Source organism: Hippocampus bargibanti, linkage group LG06 (assembly GCF_051943395.1).
Source record: "Hippocampus bargibanti isolate YZ-2025 linkage group LG06, ASM5194339v1, whole genome shotgun sequence".
Classification (NCBI taxonomy): Eukaryota; Metazoa; Chordata; class Actinopteri; order Syngnathiformes; family Syngnathidae; genus Hippocampus; species Hippocampus bargibanti.
Genome location: NC_142739.1, coordinates 23,512,240 through 23,530,758, shown reverse-complemented (window position 1 = coordinate 23,530,758; position 18,519 = coordinate 23,512,240). Strand labels below are relative to the sequence as shown.

Below are 18,519 nucleotides of genomic sequence, written 5' to 3'. Positions count from 1 at the left end.
TGAACACTGGCGCGTGTGGCTGCCCACAGAAAAACGTATCCAGTGACTGTAAAGTGACCTTGCGAGTTTTGAAAGGTGCTTAGAAATGAAATGTATGATGATGATGATGACAAGGGGCCAACAAAAAAAGAACTCTGTGTCACTCCCAAAACACGGTTAGCATTTTATCAGAGTCGCAATGTCGTCTCCCGGCCTCCGCCTTTGAAGTGCAAGTAGTATTGTGTCTGCGGGGGGGTCTCTCCCCATTTGTTTGTCTCTGATGTCCGAAGCCCCCCTGCCATGAATTTCACTTCACTTTACAAGGTGTGCCATTGAGTTGCCCGCGTCTTGGTTTGCTAATCTTTTCAATTGCAAACATCAAACATGAACATCTTCCGGAAAGGGGGACGGGGATGCCATTTTATTCGCGTGTTCCTCTATTGTTACTGATAACAAGTGATCACAGGCCAGCAACGACCATCCCTGAAGCTTTAATGACGTTTAATCTCACACAACAGCCCACCTTTACAATGTCGACATGTTTAACACAACCTCTAAAATTACAAATACAGTGGTACTTCGGTTTACGAACCCCTTGGCTTACGAACTTTTTGGTTTACGAAGGTTAAATTTATGAAAATTTTACCTTGGCATACAAACTTTTTTCATACACAGAGCTGCCTCAATGAATGATTTGTCGTTGGCGAACGAGCCCGTTCTTCTAACAACAAAATGGCAGCCGACTGTTTTTTTATTCCTCTATTCCCCGCCCCAAGTCTTTGGTTAAAGCCACGTGATTGGTCAAGAACGCAGCAGTGAGGGGAGGTGATTTAAGCATTAAAGAGACAGGCGGACGACAGTGAGAGTTTCAACTTTGATAGTTCAAAGGCTGAGTATAGACTGCAAGGTTAAAATATCCCATCAATCAGGCTCCACAAACAACCTGCACAAGCCATCTGTACACTTGATGCAAAAAGCTACCAACCCAGCTAAACAGAACACAATTGATGAGGAACTAGAAAAAAATATATATTTATTTATTAATTATTATTATTATTATTTGTATTATTATTATTATTATTATTATTATTAAGATTAGTGTAAATAAATAATACATCAATCTAGATTCTGTCGCCATCTTAAAAAAAATGATGAGGAGCATGCCAGCCGTCAGAAAGGCCACGCCCCTTCAAGGATGCAGCCAATCAGGAGGCCCATTTGATGTCCTCGGACATGGGAGGAGGAAAATGTTTACGCCGAGCTCACCGCAACTTTTCTCGCCTGTGCTGTGGAACATCAGCAGAGCAACGCTCAGAACACCAACACGGCCGGATCATCCTGCGAGCTGAAACAAAAGAAACTTTGTGCCAATCGCCCAAAACGGACGTTACAGGAATGACCGGAGGACTTTGAACGCATCCCCTGTCTGTCTGAAAAGACAAGACGAGACTTTTGTTGGAGTATGAGCGATTTTTTTTACTTTGCCAAGCAAAGCAGGCGTTACTTTTTTGACAACTTCACGTCCGTTTTTACACGTTTTTGGATGACATTCTTCTGGCTTTAACTCTTTTCCCCCCTCTTCTTCTTTCCCCCCTGCGTCGTGCATATTACGAAAGGATGGGACCATTTATCATCTGCGTGGTTATTCTACTCAAAGTAAGAAAAAAAAAGTTATTACAATTGACAATGACCCCCCCCCCCCCCTCTTTAGCTATTTATCAAACCAACTGTGCAAAATAAGTAACTCAAAGTCAAATCTATAATGTACATATTTTTATCTTAAGTGACAACGACAGTCGCCGTTAATGGTACTTCATGATTTTTCTCCTTTGTGCCACACTTCCTGCCACACAAACGCACACGCGCACACACACAAGCGCATATACACGCACATACACACGCACGATTACACACAAAACTATTAACAGCCTGCTGGGAAGTTTTCATACTGGAAAACGTTTTTTTCTCATTTTGGCAGGAGTTAATGTATTCACCCGTCCATCCATTACCCGAGCTGCTTATGTGAAAAGTATAAGAACGCCACATGACACTTTATTTTCCACCCTCAGCCATTCTAATTGGCAACAGCTGAAATAAAGCAGCTTGTAAATTCCTTTTTAGTCTTTAAATTCATATGGATGATTTATGACGTAGAAGTGATGTCGTGACGTATCATCACGTGTTACTATTGTTCTGAAAATACAGTAAAGTCTCGTTATATCGATATCGGATATATCGATAGTCCCGGTTATATCGATACTATTTCTATGCACGCACGGAGAAAATTACATGCAAACAGGGTCGGATATATCGATAGTCCCGGTTATATCGATATTTTTTCGGACTCCCTTGAATATCGATATAACGAGACTTTACTGTATATTATAATGAATGACGGAGTCCTGCATTCATACAATTCTGCCAGTTCCAAGTCCCTGGGGCTTTGTAGTCTTGCCTGAATATGCACCCTCAGCGAAAAGACTTGTCGAGGCCTAAAAATGTCAATTTTATGATTCCAAGCATGTCAACGATCATAAATAGCCTATGTACAGTATACTGGATAGTTATTCACATCAAAGGAAAAGCTCAAGATCCAAAGCATACCACATCATTTGTCAATGATAATATTGCAATATGTATTGTATTGGTTTTTTGATTATATGAATAAATCAACATTCACAGACAAAAAAAGTTAAAAATGCATTTAAATTAATAAAAAACAAAAACATTAAATACAGTAAATGCACAAATTACTCTCGATCATAGAATGCGGCAGGCCACATAATTCCCCACCAAGGCACTTGATTTTAGTTCAAACCTAGACAGAGAGACAGAATCACAAAAAATAATTAGATTGGATTTTATTAGTCTCGCAGTGGCTAAATTTACATTTCACTGCGGCAAAGTGATGAAAGGAAGAGGAAAGGAAAGGAAGAAGTAAAAAAACTAAATACAGGATCTGCTGTAAAGGGAGCCACTCTCGCGGCGCCATCTTGAAGGCAAAACAATAACAAAAAAATAAATAACAAATAATGTGACACAACACAAAAGACAGACAGTCATTCAATTTTAAGCACTTTCTGCACCCTCTTTTTTGTATGAGGCAATTCTAGATGAAAGAGGAGAGGATCAAAGCGTCCTTTTCCCCAGTGGATCACGGACATCATGGTGAAATGTGCATGTCTGCTATAAGCTAAATGTTGAATGCAAACACAGAGTTGAAGCATCCATTGACGAAAAGAAACCGTGTCACATCTCCTATCCCAACGTAAATCCACTTCAATTCCAAGCCGCGACCGTTCCACATATGCATCGGCGCTCTTTGCCCACCCAATACAAGGCCATAAAGACAGGACAAGGAGGAACTTTCAAAATTTCCATCCATCCATCCCACCATCCATCCGCTCTCCGAACCGCATAGTTTTTCCACATTTAAAAGACTGTGGTCAGTCAACAAACTTCCAATCTTTATTTTTTCAATTACAAACTAGAGGTGCTCTAACCAGCTTGCACTTTTAATCAAGTTTTCTCTTTGTTACTTTGGGCATCTCGCTGTGAAAATGGGGCCTCGTGTTCAGCATTGCTGGGGTCTGGATATCCCGAGTTGAGCAATTACCCACATTGTGGCCCATATAAATTGTGCAGGTGTGTGTGTGTGTGTGTGTGTGTGTGTGTGTGTGTGTGTGTGTGTGTGTGTGTGTGTGTGTGTGTGTGCGTGTGTGTGTGTGTGTGTGTGTGTGCGTGTGTGCGTGTGTGTGTGTGTGTGTGTGTGTGTGTGTTTGTGTGTGTGTGTGTGTGTGTGTGTGTGGTGGGGGTTCAGTTCATTAGGTAGTGTATTATCACAAGATTTACAACGAGCAGAATTCTCCACGAGGGGGAAAAAGGGTGGGTTGTAAATTTCAAGCACTTCACCCCTCTTTCATCTAACATGATGAATCTCTCCTGTTTGATTTACAATCATAGTTTTTGCACAACCGAGCATTGTTTAATTTGTCCCTCATGCTCCCGACATATACTACTGACAGTTATCAGCATAAAGGGGAGGTAGTACGAGTTTTGAAAGGCGCTTAGAAATGAAATGTATTCTTATTATATCAATAATAATAAGAATACATTTCATTTCTAAGCGCCTTCCAAAACTCTTAAGGTCACTTTACAGTCACTGTATCAGTTTTTCTGTGGGTGAGCAGCGGCAGCCACATGCGCCAGCGTTCACTCAACCCAGAATAACTCGAATAAATAAAAAGCTAGCTAGCTAGCTATTAGATAGCCAACAGATAGCCAGCTAGCTAGCCAATAGATAGCTAATAGATAGACAGTTAACCAGCCAGCGAGCTAATAGCTAGCTAGCTTGATAGATAGATAGCTAACAGATAACCAGCTAGCTAGATTAATCATAATAATAATGATAATAATCATACATTTCATTTGTAAGCACCTTTCAAAACTCTCAAGGTCACTTTACAGTCACAGGATGAAGTTCTACTGTGGGCGAGCAGCGAGAGCCACGCGCGCCAGTGTTCACCCAACACGAAAGTAACTGAACAAATGAAAAATATTGCTTCTTATTATTATTGTATTATTATATTTATATTTACATTTATTTAGATTATTATTATTATTATATTTATATGTCTGTGTATTTTTATATTTATTATATTTATATGTATTATTGTTATTATTTAGTTATTATTATATTTATATTTAGTATACAGTAAAGTCTCGTTATATCGATATTCAAGGGAGTCCGAAAAAATATCGATATAACCGGGACTATCGATATATCCGACCCTGTTTGCATGTAATTTTCTCCATGCGTGCATAGAAATAGTATCGATATAACCGGGACTATCGATATATCCGATATCGATATAACGAGACTTTACTGTATTTATTATTAGTTGTAGTAGCAGTAGTATTAGTTTTAGTGTTATTATTATTATTATTATTATTATTATTATTATTATTATTACGATTATTACTATTACTGCCAGACGATGTGCAAAAATGTGTGCACTCCAGTGCCAAGGTTTTTGTCATTGTCACTTGAATTCCAGGACCCGCAGAATATTGAGTTTTAGGACTACATAAACATTCAGTACAGCGTTAGAAACTTTAGACTCTCTTCTTTCATCAGAAAAAAATAGTTAATTCCTAAATGATATGGGTCTGGAATTATATGAGCTTGAAATGAGGGTGGTTATCCAAAATACAATGCAATACATACATATTGGTTTATATAGTGCTTTAACAACAGCTGAAGCTGGAACAAAGCGCTAACACGGAAAGAAGGGAAATGCCCCCTTGTAGAAAAGAAAAAAAAAACATTGCCAGAGGCCATGGCCAGCGCTTTATCGGCACCCTAGCATGAAAAAACAAAAACCGAACAAATTCGGGAACGGCGCTCTATGTCCTATTTTCAATTCGAATAAGGTAATATTATTAAACATTACCCCCAGTCCCCTTAACCCTTCGCCAAGACCTTTTTGTGCTGAAAAAGGGCCTGTCTTTTTACGTCAGTGGCCTGACCGTGTAGTTCACAGGTCAGTGTGCTCACATGAAGTGTCGGGTGCATCCCTTTTGTATGTTTATTTTCACGCAGATTAAGTTAACTGCTGAGAGGCCATCACATGTGTTTAAAAAAAGAGAGCTTTGACTCACTTCAAAGCACACACAAAATGTTAGTTTGGCTGCGTGTGACCATGTGTGTGTGTGTGTGTGTGTGTGTGTGTGTGTGTGTGTGTGTGTGTGTGTGTGTGTGTGTGTGTGTGTGTGTGTGTTGACTGAGGGACTCCGGCAGCCGTGCAGTAGAAAGCCCCCGCATTGAAAACCCCGCTCCTCGGTGGTCTGTCCATTCCCAGTAGGGACTCTCTTCAAATTGTAACTTTTTCATACCCTAATGGGGGAAAAAAGCAACTGTGCCACCCTCCACTCCCCCATTTGGGTTCTTTTTCAAATCTGACTTTCGCCCTAAAGCCAGCAGAAAAGTGCCACTGTGTTTGAGCCACTTAAAGCCTCCTTGAAATGTGCACACAAAGTCACGGCAGGATGTTTTAATGGGCAGCTCAGTGCGTGATTTGGATCTTTTTTTTTAGGAGCGAATTGTCAATTTGGAGCCATGGGAAAAAGTTACTTCGCTTGAATGCACACAATTCGAACCCTGCTTTTGGATTTATGTTGACGACAGTTAACCCCTAGAACGTATTCATGATAAATAGAACCAAATTGGTTCTTGGCTACCAGAACAAAGTGTGACATTGGAGGTGGGTCGTAAGATGGTGTGAGACAAATGATTTTGCACTCGACACTTCATGTGAGCACACTGACCTGTGAACTACACTGTCAGGCCACCGACGCAAAAGTAAGTTTTAGGACGACATAAACATTCATTATATATTGGTTTATATAGTGCTTTAGCAATAGTTGAAGCTGGAACAAAGCGCTAACATGGAAAAAATGGGAAATGATGCCCCCTTGTAGAAAAAACATTGCTAGAGGCCAAGGCCAGTGCTTTATCGGCACCCTAGCATGAAAAAACAAAACCCAAACAAATTCGGGAATGGCGCAATACAAATTCAATACAGCGTTAGAAAACTTAGACTCTGTTATTTCAGCAAAAAAAGTGTTAGTTCCTAAGTTATATTGGTCTGGAGTTATATGAGCTTGAAATGAGGGTGGCTGTCCAAAATATAATGCAATACATACATATTGGTTTATATAGTGCTTTAACAATAGTTGAAGCTGGAACAAAGCGTTAACATGGAAAAAAAGGGCAATGCTGCCCCCTGTGAAAAAGAAAAAAAACATTGCCAGAGGCCATGGCCAGTGCTTTATTGGCACCCAAGCATGAAAAAACAAAACGGACAAATTCAGGAATGGCGCTCTCGGTGATATTTTCAATTCCTGAATACATTCATGAATGGCAGTGAATGGGTTAAAGAAACTCAGCAGGAACAGAATCTCAAACAATAAAGTCACCAGAACAGAAAGGTCCAAAGTAGCAAACAAAACCATGAGTTAACACATGACAAGACGTCACAAGTCTTATTAAAATGACCAACACCTGTGCAGCTGCAGATGGGGTCCGGCAGTGGCATCCGTTGGTCAAAAAACGAAACGCGATATTCGGGTGATGTGAGATCTGCCATTTTCAAATAAAAATAAAAGTTGAGATTTAATAATAATAATAATAATAATAATAATCATAATAATAATAATAATAATCATAATAAATGTCATTTCTAAGCACCTTTCAAAACTCTCAAGGTCACTTTACAGTCACAGGATAAGTTTTTCTGTGGGTGAGCAACATCAGCTACACGCGCCAGCGTTCACTCAACCCGGAAGTAACTCAAATAGATTGAAAGCTAGCTAGCTAGCCAATTGATAGCCAACAGATACCTAACTAGATAGCCAGCCAGCTATATAGTGAATAGATAGCTAGCTAAATAGCTAGCTAGCCAGCCAGATAGCTAGCTAGCCAGAGCTAATAGATAGCAAATAATAATACTAATAATACTACTACTACTAATAATAATAAATTTCATTTCTAAGCGCCTTTCAAAACTCTCAAGGTCACTTACAAGTCACAGGATCCGTTTTTCCGGGCTTCAGTCTGTCTGTTTTCTGTTCTCCAAATGCTGTCCTGGTCCGGCAAATCCAAACATCTGACTAGTTTGTGCCGGATGCCGTTACCCCACCACTTACCCCCCCGCCCCCCCCCCCACACCATAATTCATCTGATGTGGATTTTGTGGCAAGCTGGTGCTCAGATACCATCAAGTTCCTCTGAAAGGCCCGCACTCAGCCCGGCTATTGTTTTTGGATCCAGGGCTAGCCCCCCCCCCCCCCCCCCTAATTTTAAACGCTTTCTGTGGTCATATCAGTTTTTGGGTTCACAGCGTTGACTTGAAAAGGGGGCCATTTTGGTTTGAGCTCTTGCAGGTTCACACACGTCCATGTCGTTTCTTCAGATCTTGGCATAAAAAAACAGATATCTGTGATTTGGTTGGCTGTGACTTTTCTCCATTTAAAGGAAAACGGAAATGATTTTTTGTTTCCTAACTGACATCAGAAAAACGTTTTATAGCATCTAAAATACCCCAAAACACGCAAGCTGATATTTTTAGTCAAATGCAAAACGGCAATAAAAATGACTTAAAGTGTCCCAAAACTACTTCAAAATGACCTCGGAAATGGCGAGTTTCCGAAGGTCCCGCCCCCTTGGTCGTGACGTCACGCCAGGACGTCTATGCCTTGCTCTAGAATCTAAACAATGACTTCAGATTCAGAGAAGATTCTTTCTTGTTAGTCATCCAGTTATGAATTTGATTCGAATAGTTCTGAAGAGGAAAGCATAAATGTTTGCAATCGATTAAAGAAGTTCTTCCGTCTCATTTTGAGGCGTCTGGACTCCAATGTAGCGACCAGAAAATGCACTCGATGGTGTCCAAGCTCCGTTAGAAATGGGCTGATTTGTCTGCTGGGAATTTGTGTCAACTAGTATCAAATAGTAGTCTTGGTGCAACAGACAATGATTCACCATCGCGTTATTTATGTGTTTTCCTTCTAATTTCGCCATCAATGCGGATCAACATGAAGTTTTCAGACCAAACAAAGTACGCAAAATGCATTGTGTGTCTCTTTCTCGGTCAGTGGGTGGTCCTTTCGTGACGTCACGTACGGACTCGTCACCAACTCAAAAACAAGACTTCCTAAATATTCAGCGTGAGTCTTAAAACATAAACTATAGCGATATGCGGTGGAATCTTTGTAAAATACGCTCAGTAGAAGTGATTTGAAGCGGTTTTACAAATTATGGACACAACTTGTCCGGAGACGTCGGTTGTCCTTTAAGTTAGTTGCTAGACATCTGTTAGGTCTCGTCAGCCCCCCTCCGGGGACACAACGGGCCAATCTGCCTTTAAACTGTGCGCGTGTTTAAGATGCCTGCCCAAAGGGGAGGAGGGGGGGGGGGGGGTCGTGAAATAGTGAGCTTCATCCAGACACCTGCGGGGCTCTTGGGGACTTCAAAGGTCTGGCTCTCTTTCCCCTCCAGACAGACACTCGCATGCTGGGCAGCCGCGTGCAAACGACACCCTCGCCTCAGGCTGGTCATGCCCCCCCCCTCCTGAAATGTCCCCGCTACCACCACCCACGTCTTTCTCCGGAGAAATCACACAAAGTCCAGCCTTTGTCATTCGTTCTCCGCGAGCCGGAGGTGTCGGAGCTCTTCTTCCTTCCTCCCTTCCTCCCCCCCCTCCCCCGCCTCTTATTCTTCGCAGTGCTCCAAAGCCATCTGATTAAAGCCAGCCTGTGCTGTCAGGCGCCAAACCCCGCTGCACAATCTGTTAGGAATGTCTGATCTATCCCTCATGTCATAACTCACGCTGGGCTCGCCATTACCTACCCACTTGGAGATAAGACCTCGGAGCATTTTAATGGGGGGCCAAAACCGTGGCAGATGAAAAGATTAAAGAAGAGAAGAAAAAAAGACCCCATTTTAGTCACTTGCTTTTTTTTTTGTTCTTTTTTTAAGTGTGTCATTTTGCAAATGGGACATACCCCCCCCCCACCAAAAAAAACTGACAGTGATACCTAAGCTTACGAACTTAATTGGTTCCCAGATAGTGTGTAAGGCAAAAAGTTCGTCTGCCAAACTTTTATTTCCCATAAGATACCATTAATAATGACAATAATCCGTTCCCAGGTCACATAAAACATAATTTTCTACTAAATCAGCCTTAAAACTACACAAAATATACCTTATTTTATGCATGATAAATGTGAAATCGTATTGTAATTATAGAAATAAACTGTACTATATAATAAAGTCGTTTTATTTACCTTTGTGATGGTCGCTGATGTAGTTGCCTCTTGATGATATCCGAGTGAAGTTGCCGTGCTTTCTCGGCAATAATACCCTCACTCACACTGTCCCCTACTAGCTGCTTTTCGTTAATCCAAATCTACAGAAGTTTTTCAACCTCTTCTATTGCCTGAGACCATTGCTTAGAGAACACAGAAACACCCTTAGCCACACGTAGCAATGGTCGACTTAGCATACTGGTACTGGGACGCTAAGTCACACAAACGCACACCTCGTTCGTGTTTTTCGATAATCTTCTTCTGCTCGACCGTAATTTTCTTTTGTGTCCTCTTCGGTTTAACACTAGCCTGTGGTGGGGTCTTTTTCAGTCCCATAATAGCAAAAGTACTCCACTCGATAACAAACCACGTCTGTACTCAAAGAAAGTGAGTGTGGAAAACCGGCATTGTAGGGTTTGGTTCGTCCGCCGAAAAGTAGTTCGTATGCCAAGATTATATTCTTGCGAATTTAATGGTGGTAAGGCGAAAAGTCTGTGAGCTAAAGTGTTCGTAAACTGAGGTATCACTGTATTTTGTAAGTAAGGTGATCTCAAAATAGCATCCGCAAACTCAATTTGATGGAATTTGCCATTGCTGGCCCCGTGCCTGCGTGGGTTTTCTACGGGTCGTCTGCTTTCCTCCCACATTCCAAAAAACATGCATGGCAGGCTGATTGAACACTCAAAAATTGTGTTAGTGTGAGTGCCAATGGTTGTTTGTTTTCATGTACCTTGGCAACTAGTTCAGGGTGGCCCCCGCCAACTGGGATAGGCTCCAGCAAGCAACCTTAGTGAGGATGATGTGGTTCGCATTATGAATTTATGAATGAATATTGAGACAGTGATCTAAAAAGCAGAAATGTGCATACGGGATACATAATTATTAAGCTCCATATTATAATGACTTCATAAAATCTCTTACTTTTAATTTCACCAAGATCTTGCAATTACATTTTAGGTTATGGTTAAACCCTACTGGACCCTCCACACCCGGCCCACTACCTTTTCCAGTGACTCCCCTCAGTACCGATCCATGTGCACCAAATACTTACAGTTTTTGTCATGTCTTTTTTATGATGATACAAGTGCAGCTTTTTTAAGCGGAAAAAACTGATCAGCTTTTATACATGATCATTTTTTTTGGCCTAAAAACACCTTACCAAACATGGTAATTTTTTTTCAGATAAACGCCTTACTATACATGGTCGTTTTTTTTGGCCTGAAACACCTTAGAATACATGGTCGTTTTTTAGGGGGGCTAAAAACATCTTACTGTACATGCTCGCTTTTTCTGGCTAAAAAGGCCTCACTATACACTGCTGTTTTTTTCTGGCGAGCCTATGTTGCCTAAGAAGTCTGTTGTACGAACGATCCAAAGTGAACCTCACCCCACCATGGCGATTTAGTGAAGGGTTTTGCTGTTTTGCTTTACTATACACCACAGGTGTCAAAGTCAAGGCCCGCGGGCCAAATCCGGCCCGCCACATCATTTTTTTCGGCCCGCGAAAGCAAATCAAACTTGTTAAATTCCATGACGATTGCTAAAATCTGAGCCAAAATGTCATATTTTTGGATGTCAACCACAATAAAAGTCATTATTCTTGACTTCAGATTTGAAAACGAGTTATTCATTAATTTGCTGTGTGCTCTATATGTAATATTTGAAGGGATTTAAACATTCTAATGGGTTCCCCAAATTCAACAATTTTTTTGTGGGTGCTAAAAACACCTTACTGTGCATGGTCGCTTTTCTGGCTAAAAAGGCAGCAATACGTCTGTGTAAGCTCTCAGTCGTACAGGAGTGGTCCACCGATGAAAACGTTTCTTCAGTCGTCATCTGTACTTCTTTAAAGCTATCGGACGTTTGGATTCTTATCCAAGAGGCTTCGTCAGCGAACTAAAATCTTTTGCTGGTAGTTTCGAACCTATATCTATCCCTACTGTCCAGACGTGACGGTGCCAGACTCTGCTATGATTGGTCCCTGCTCTCAGGTTGGGGGGAGCGAAGGACAACTCCCTGCGGCTACACTGATTAATTTCTATTGTCCTGACTGATTACTTCTAATGTCCCGCCTGAGTATGGGGTCTATGACTGACCTGATTGCCCCATTTGCTCTGGTATCACCTCATCAGCATAACTAAGCTATGTTGCCTAAGAAGTCTGTTGTACGAACGGTCCAAATTGAACCTCCCCCCACCATGGCGATTTAGTGAAGGGTTTTGCTGTTTTGCCTTACTATATATATACACACTTTTCCAGCTAAAAACGCCTAACTATTCACGGTCGGTTTTTTTTCGGCCTCAAAACGATAAATTCCTTGTGTGTTCTACGTATTTGGCCAATAAAGATGATTCTGATTGTGAAAAAGTAGCTTAAACCAGAACTTCCTTCACAATCCTCATGTAGAATTTTGTCATGTTTACCTCCCAGGCTGCCTTTGGTGATCCCTGCGCCAGCGGCCAGTTGACTGAATCTGGCAAGTGTTGTAGTGTTTGTCCCGTTGGCTTTGGAGTGATCGCGGAGTGCGGTAAAGAAGATACTAAATGCACACCGTGCCCACAGGGTAAGCAATTATCTTCTAGTGTTACCCAACTAATACGGAAGACCTGTCTAATTGTTGCTTTTGTCTGAGCGAGAGGCGCATCATGTCAGACTAACAAGCGGCCTGTGTCATTATTATTCTCACAGGAACTTTCTCCTCCTCCGAAGACCTCAGCCGTTGTCTCCCGTGCTCGCGGTGCCCGTACGGCGTCCCCATTTTTGCCGCGTGTTCCGCCACGGAAGACACACAATGCGAATGCGACAGCGGCTTCTTCTACTTTCGAGCATACGGCCTATGCGCGCCTTGTTCCAAATGCAAGCGTGGCGAGGGGGCGGCGCAGGAGTGTGGTCCCAAAGGGGACACACAGTGCCGGCTTTGTGGTCCAGGAACCTTCTCTGAAGAGCACGCTAACACCAAACCGTGCCAGAGCTGCACACACTGCACGGAGAGCGAGGTGGAGATCCGGGCCTGCATGCCGAACTCGGACACACTCTGCATGGGTAAGTCGCGAGGAAAATAGAGAGAAGAAAACTGAAGACGTGTTTTTAACCACACTGACTTTGGAGGAACAACTAACAAAGCCGTACACTTGTGTCCACCATGTCATTTCAGAAATACAATAGTGAGCAACATTAAAGCAAACCATTTCATTTCACAAATATGTTAAACCTGCTCGCCTTTATCTATTTCCTTCCATTATCAATATGATTGGGCAACTGTGGAGCAAAAAAAAACAAAAAAAAACTATCAATTAAACCATTCATCGATCTTCCAAATGTTTTTTGGAGTATTTCAACTTCAGTTTGTGAATTTGTCTGAAGCGATTGAATTACACACTAATATAAATCCATCTAGCTGGTTAGCTAGATGTCCATCTGACTAGCTTGCTATCTATCTTGCTAGCTATCTATCTTGCTAGCTATCTATCTTGTTAGCTAGTGAGCTATCTTGCTAGCGAGATAGCTAGCTATCTTGGTAGCTGGCTAGGGATTTTGCTAGATATCTATCTTGCTAGCTATCTGTCTATCTTGCCAGCTCGCTAGATAGCGAGATGGCTAGCTAGCTGCTATCTGTCTCGCTAGCTATCTATGTATCTTGCTAGCTAGCTGTCTAGGTTGCTAGCTAGTGAGCTAGCTAGTGAGATAGCTCACTAGCTAGCAAGATAGATAGCTTAGCGAGATCGATAGCTAGCGAGTGAGATATCTCACTCGCTAGCTATCGATCTCGCTAACTAGCTAGCGATCTTGCTAGCTAGCTATCTTGTTAGCTAGCTATCTATCTGTCTCGCTAGCTATCTTGCTAGCTAGCCATCTATCTCGCTAGCTAGCCATCTATCTTGCTAGCTAGCCATCTATATCGCTAGCTAGCATCTATCTCGCCAGCAAGCATCTATCTCACTAGCTAGCCATCTATATCGCTACCTAGCCGCCTCGCTAGCTAGGCGCCTTGCTAGCTAGCCGCCTCGCTAGCTAAGCGCCTTGTTAGCTAGCCACCTTTCTAGCTAGGCACCTCGCTAGCTAGCCATCTCACTAACTAGCCACCTCCATAGCTTTTTAGCTAGCTAGCAAGCCAAGTGTCTCACCAGCTTGCGGACAACCAAGCTTTTTCATCGACTAAGACCATTTTTGTGCCTTGGCAAATCATCCAATTTCACCTCATTTTCCCCCAAAATAGTAGTCTTCTCACTGAGCAGTTGTTCCTCACACGTGTCCCCGTTTTCAGTCGAAAATGATAATGAGGTGTTTTTTTTTTTAACTTCCCAATTGAAAACAGTTTTCTCATGTACGTTCCAAAGGTCTGATGTCGTGTGAAAGAACAGCCAAAATGACCATTTCGATCACTTCAAACAAATGTCACATAAATGGCTTCTGAGAGATAAAAAGAATCTGAAAGTAGTGGGAGGGATTTAGAGGAAAAACACGGACATGTGGTCAACATCTGAATCCACACCTCAGCAGAACTGGAGAATTTACCAACCGGGAAATAGCACCAGAGAAGAAAAGAGCACTGTAGTTAACCGTTTGGAGGTTAACTGCTCCAAGGACCAAATTGGAGACGAGCCATTGGGCTCGTCTCCCGGCTTTCCAAAATTACTGCCCCCTTACTACCAGGGGGTAAGGTCATCTGTACACATGTCGTGACTCTTTGACCTGCCAAGGGTCACCAAAGTAGCTGGTGGCTTTTGAGCCTAAAATAGTCAAACCACAGGAGGGAGACAAAGGCTGGGAAAATTGGAGAACGGAAGATTTCAAACCTCAGGGGAGCTCAACGGCTGATACTATCAGTCAGAGTTGAAGCATTTGGTACCTGAGCCTTCAAGAGACTTTTAACGGATGACCCCGACAGTCCCAGAGCAATATTCGTCCTATAATTTGACAAAACAAATGAAACATTGAACTATAATACATCATACTCACCACAGATGCTAATTATGAAATTTCGTTTGTTTTGCTAGGTGAAATTTGCCTGTATTTAGTTTCGCTCTGACTAACCAATCGTGGGACATAAAACTAGTAAAACATTACAAGATGAGTCTATGTAAGCTCTCTGTCATACAGGAGTGGTCCATCGATGAAAAGGTTTCTTCAGCAAAAATATTTAGTTCGCTTTAGTTAGCTTTTCGGATGAGGAGCAAAACATTTGACACCTTCAAAGAAGTACAGATGACAGCTGAAGAAACTTTTTCATCGATAACAAGAGTACGATCGATATAATTTTATGGCATAAATGTAATTACAATTGGAAAATAGGCCAATACTACTAAGGAACATACCAACGCAATTCACCCGTCCTTTTCTCCATTAACTATCTATTAGCTAGCTAGATTTCTATCTGTTTGAGTTACTTCCGGGTTGAGTGAAGGCATAGCAAGCTATCTGTTAGCTAGCTAATTTTCTATCTATTTGAGTTACTTCCGGGTTGAGTCAACACTGGCGCATGTGGCTGCCGCTGCTCACCCAAAGAAAAACTCATCCTGTGACTGTAAAGTGCCCTTAAGAGTTTTGAAAGGCGCTTATAAATTAAATGTATTATTATTATTATTATTATTATTATTATTATTATTATTATTATCGTCATTGTCATTGTCATCACTGTTATCACTGTTGTCGTTATTGTTACTGTTGCTGATACTGTTGTTACTGTTGTTGTTGTTATTATATGTACTAACTAGACTTCTTTCCCCAGACAAAAAGCTACACATTCTCTCCGATGGATCCCGTGACTCGCCGAGCAAGTCCGGTGTAGAGGACGTGACGCCAGGCGGAGAAAGTTTAACCCCGGGGACCCCCAAGTTCACCCCACAGGGTGGAAAGAGCAGCAACAACATCCTGATCTATGTTTCCGTGCTAGCTGCGGTCGTCCTGGGCCTTCTCGTTTACGTGGCTTACAAGTGGTAAGTCCTCATCGGTGTCCTTGTTTGGTCCGATAAAGGATTCTAGAAAAAAAAGCTCGTCTTCCTGACATTGTTTTCTCTGCTGGTCGCAGCTGGCGATCATGTAAACAAAAGAAGGCCCTGTCAAAAATGCGCGCTGCTGAGTTGGGAGCGTCTCCAGAAGGCGAGAAGCTACAAAGTGACAGCGGAGTTTTTCTCGATTCGCAAAGTCTGCAAGACAATCAGCCTTGCAAAGGTGCGGTATGCTACTAACGAGCACATATTTATAGTGAGGATTCAAAACTACAGTGATATCTCGGCTTATGAATTTAATTGGTTCCCAGAAAGTGTGTATCAGGCGAAAAGTTCATCTTCCAAACATTTATTTCCCACAAGAAACCATTAAAATGAGAATAATCCGTTCCCAGGTCCCCATAAAAATATTTTTTTACTAAATAAGCCTTTAAACAACACAAAATATACCTTGTTTTATGTATAATAAGTGTGCTATTGGTTTATAATTAAATAAATAAATTGTACTATAGAAACTATACAATGGAATACATACATATTGCTCTATATAGCTTTAACAATAGCTGAAGCTGCAATAAAGCACTAACATGGGAAAAAAATGCTTGCCCCTTGTGGAAAGGAAAAAACGTTGCCAGAGGTCTGGCCAGCACTTTATCGGCACCCCGAGCAAGAAAAACCAAAACCCGAACAAATTCGGGAATGGCACCTGGCGTCATATTTTCAATTCCAGAATAAATTCGAGAATGGCAGTGAATGAGTTAAGGAATAACTAGTTTTTAAATTTGAAGTAAAAAATAATGACTTATCATGATTTACATCCACATGTCCACTTTTGTTTCACACATATAAGGTAATTGCACGTCGTAGCGAAACTGTTCATTGGCATTATTAGCTATCTAGCTGGCTGGCTATCTAGCTGGCTATATATTAGCTCTATGGCTTTCTAGCTGGCTGGCTTTCTAGTTACCTATCTGTTAGCTATCTGGCTGGCTAGCTATATAGCTAGCTATATAGTCAATATTTAGCTGGCTGGTTATCTTGCTAGCTATCTATTAGCTATCTATTGGATTGGATTGGATTTGCCTTTATTAGTCTCACAGTGGAGAAATTTACATTTCACAGCAGCAAAGTGATGAAAGGAATGAAAGTAGCAAAACAAAATACATGAGCTGCTGGAAAGGCAGCCACTCTCGCGGCGCTGCTATTAGCCCTCTATTAGCTAGCTAGGTCGCTTTCTATCTATTTGGGTCAGTTCCGAGTTGCTGGCGCGTGTGGCTGCCGCTGCTTACCCGCAGGAAAGCCTATCCTGTGACTGTAAAGTGACCTTGAGAGTTTTGAAAGGCGCTTATAAATGACATGTATTATTATTATCACATGAGACAATTTGAAATTTTGCTTCAGACTTTTTTTTTGGGAGTTTGCATGTTCTCCCCGGACCCGCGTGGGTTTTCTCCGGGTTCTCCGGTTTCCTCCCACACTCCAAAAACATGCATGGCAGGCAGATTGACCACTCCAAATTGTCCCTAGGTGTGAGTGTGAGAGTGACTGTTGTATGTCTTTGTGTGCCCTGTGATTGGCTGGCAACCAATTCAGGGTGTCCCCCGCCTCGTGCCCGAAGACAGCTGAGATAGGCTCCAGCAACCCCCGCGACCCTAATGAGGAATAAGCGGCACGGAAAATGAGATGAGATGAGAGCTTCAGACTTTAGCAAGCATCATAGAATTTCACTAGTTCGATTTGCTTTCGCAGGCCGAATAAAATAACGTGACGGACCATATTTGGCCCCCGAGCCTTGACTTTGACACCTGTGACCTACAGGTACAAAAAGAGACAGCAAGCTGGACACCCGCCTCTACATCAACCTGGCGCCCACCCGACAGCAAGAAATCGAGCGCCTCCTGCAGGAAGGAGCGGGCAGCGGCTGGCGCCAACTGGGTCAGGCGCTGGGGTACGAAACCGAACAGCTGGACCTGTTTGGGCGCGGCGAGGCCCCCGCGCACACTCTGCTCTCCAATTGGGCTTTGAAAGAAGGTTCCACTCTGGGAGTGCTGTGTTCGGCGTTGGCTCGCATCGAGAGGCCCGACGTGGTTTCGGCGATAAACTGCCCCACACAGGGTGTCTCGGTCGTTTGATGCAGACCCTCCCCCCCCCAACCACACCACCACTCACACACTTACATGCACAGGCCCACTCACGCCATTTTAAGACTATCAAGCATGGCAGTGGTTGTTTGTTCATCCTGGAAAAATGTCATTCGTTCGAATACTGTATACAGAGAAAAAATATTGTCCCATAAAGTGTCATTTTACTGAAGGATTTCTACAAGTGCCTTAATCAAAACTACAGTGATACCTTGGCTTAAAAACATAATTGGTTCCCAGACAGTGTGTAAAGTGAAAAGTGTGTATCCCAAAAATTAATTTCCCATAGGAAACCATTAAAATGAGAATAATCCCTTCCCAGGTCACCATAAAACATAATTTTCTACTTTCTAATGTTCTAAGCTTTAAAACTACACAAAACATACCTTATTTTATGTATAATAAATGTGCTATAGTATTATAATTAAAGAAATAAACTGTACTATATAATAAAGTCGTTTTAGTTACCTTTGTGATGGTCGTTGATGGCTTGATGGTATGGAGTGACCGGTTTCATCAGCATTAAACACTTGATGAGGAACGTAGCCTTCTTTCACCATTTTGAGGAATGATCCCTTGTCGGT

The 18,519-nt window shown here is 42.1% G+C and overlaps 1 protein-coding gene across 1 annotated transcript; it reads left to right on the top strand.

Annotated features, from left to right (window-relative positions):
• Positions 1-1,251: 1,251 nt before the first annotated feature.
• nradd (neurotrophin receptor associated death domain) lies at positions 1,252-18,075 on the top strand. The gene is made up of 6 exons (XM_088997715.1): positions 1,252-1,635; positions 12,277-12,409; positions 12,535-12,888; positions 15,575-15,782; positions 15,875-16,017; positions 17,613-18,075. The coding sequence occupies exons 1-6, from the start codon at positions 1,597-1,599 to the stop codon at positions 17,924-17,926; spliced, it is 1,191 nt and encodes a 396-aa protein (XP_088853841.1). The 5' UTR covers positions 1,252-1,596; the 3' UTR covers positions 17,927-18,075.
• The last annotated feature ends 444 nt before the right edge of the window (positions 18,076-18,519 follow it).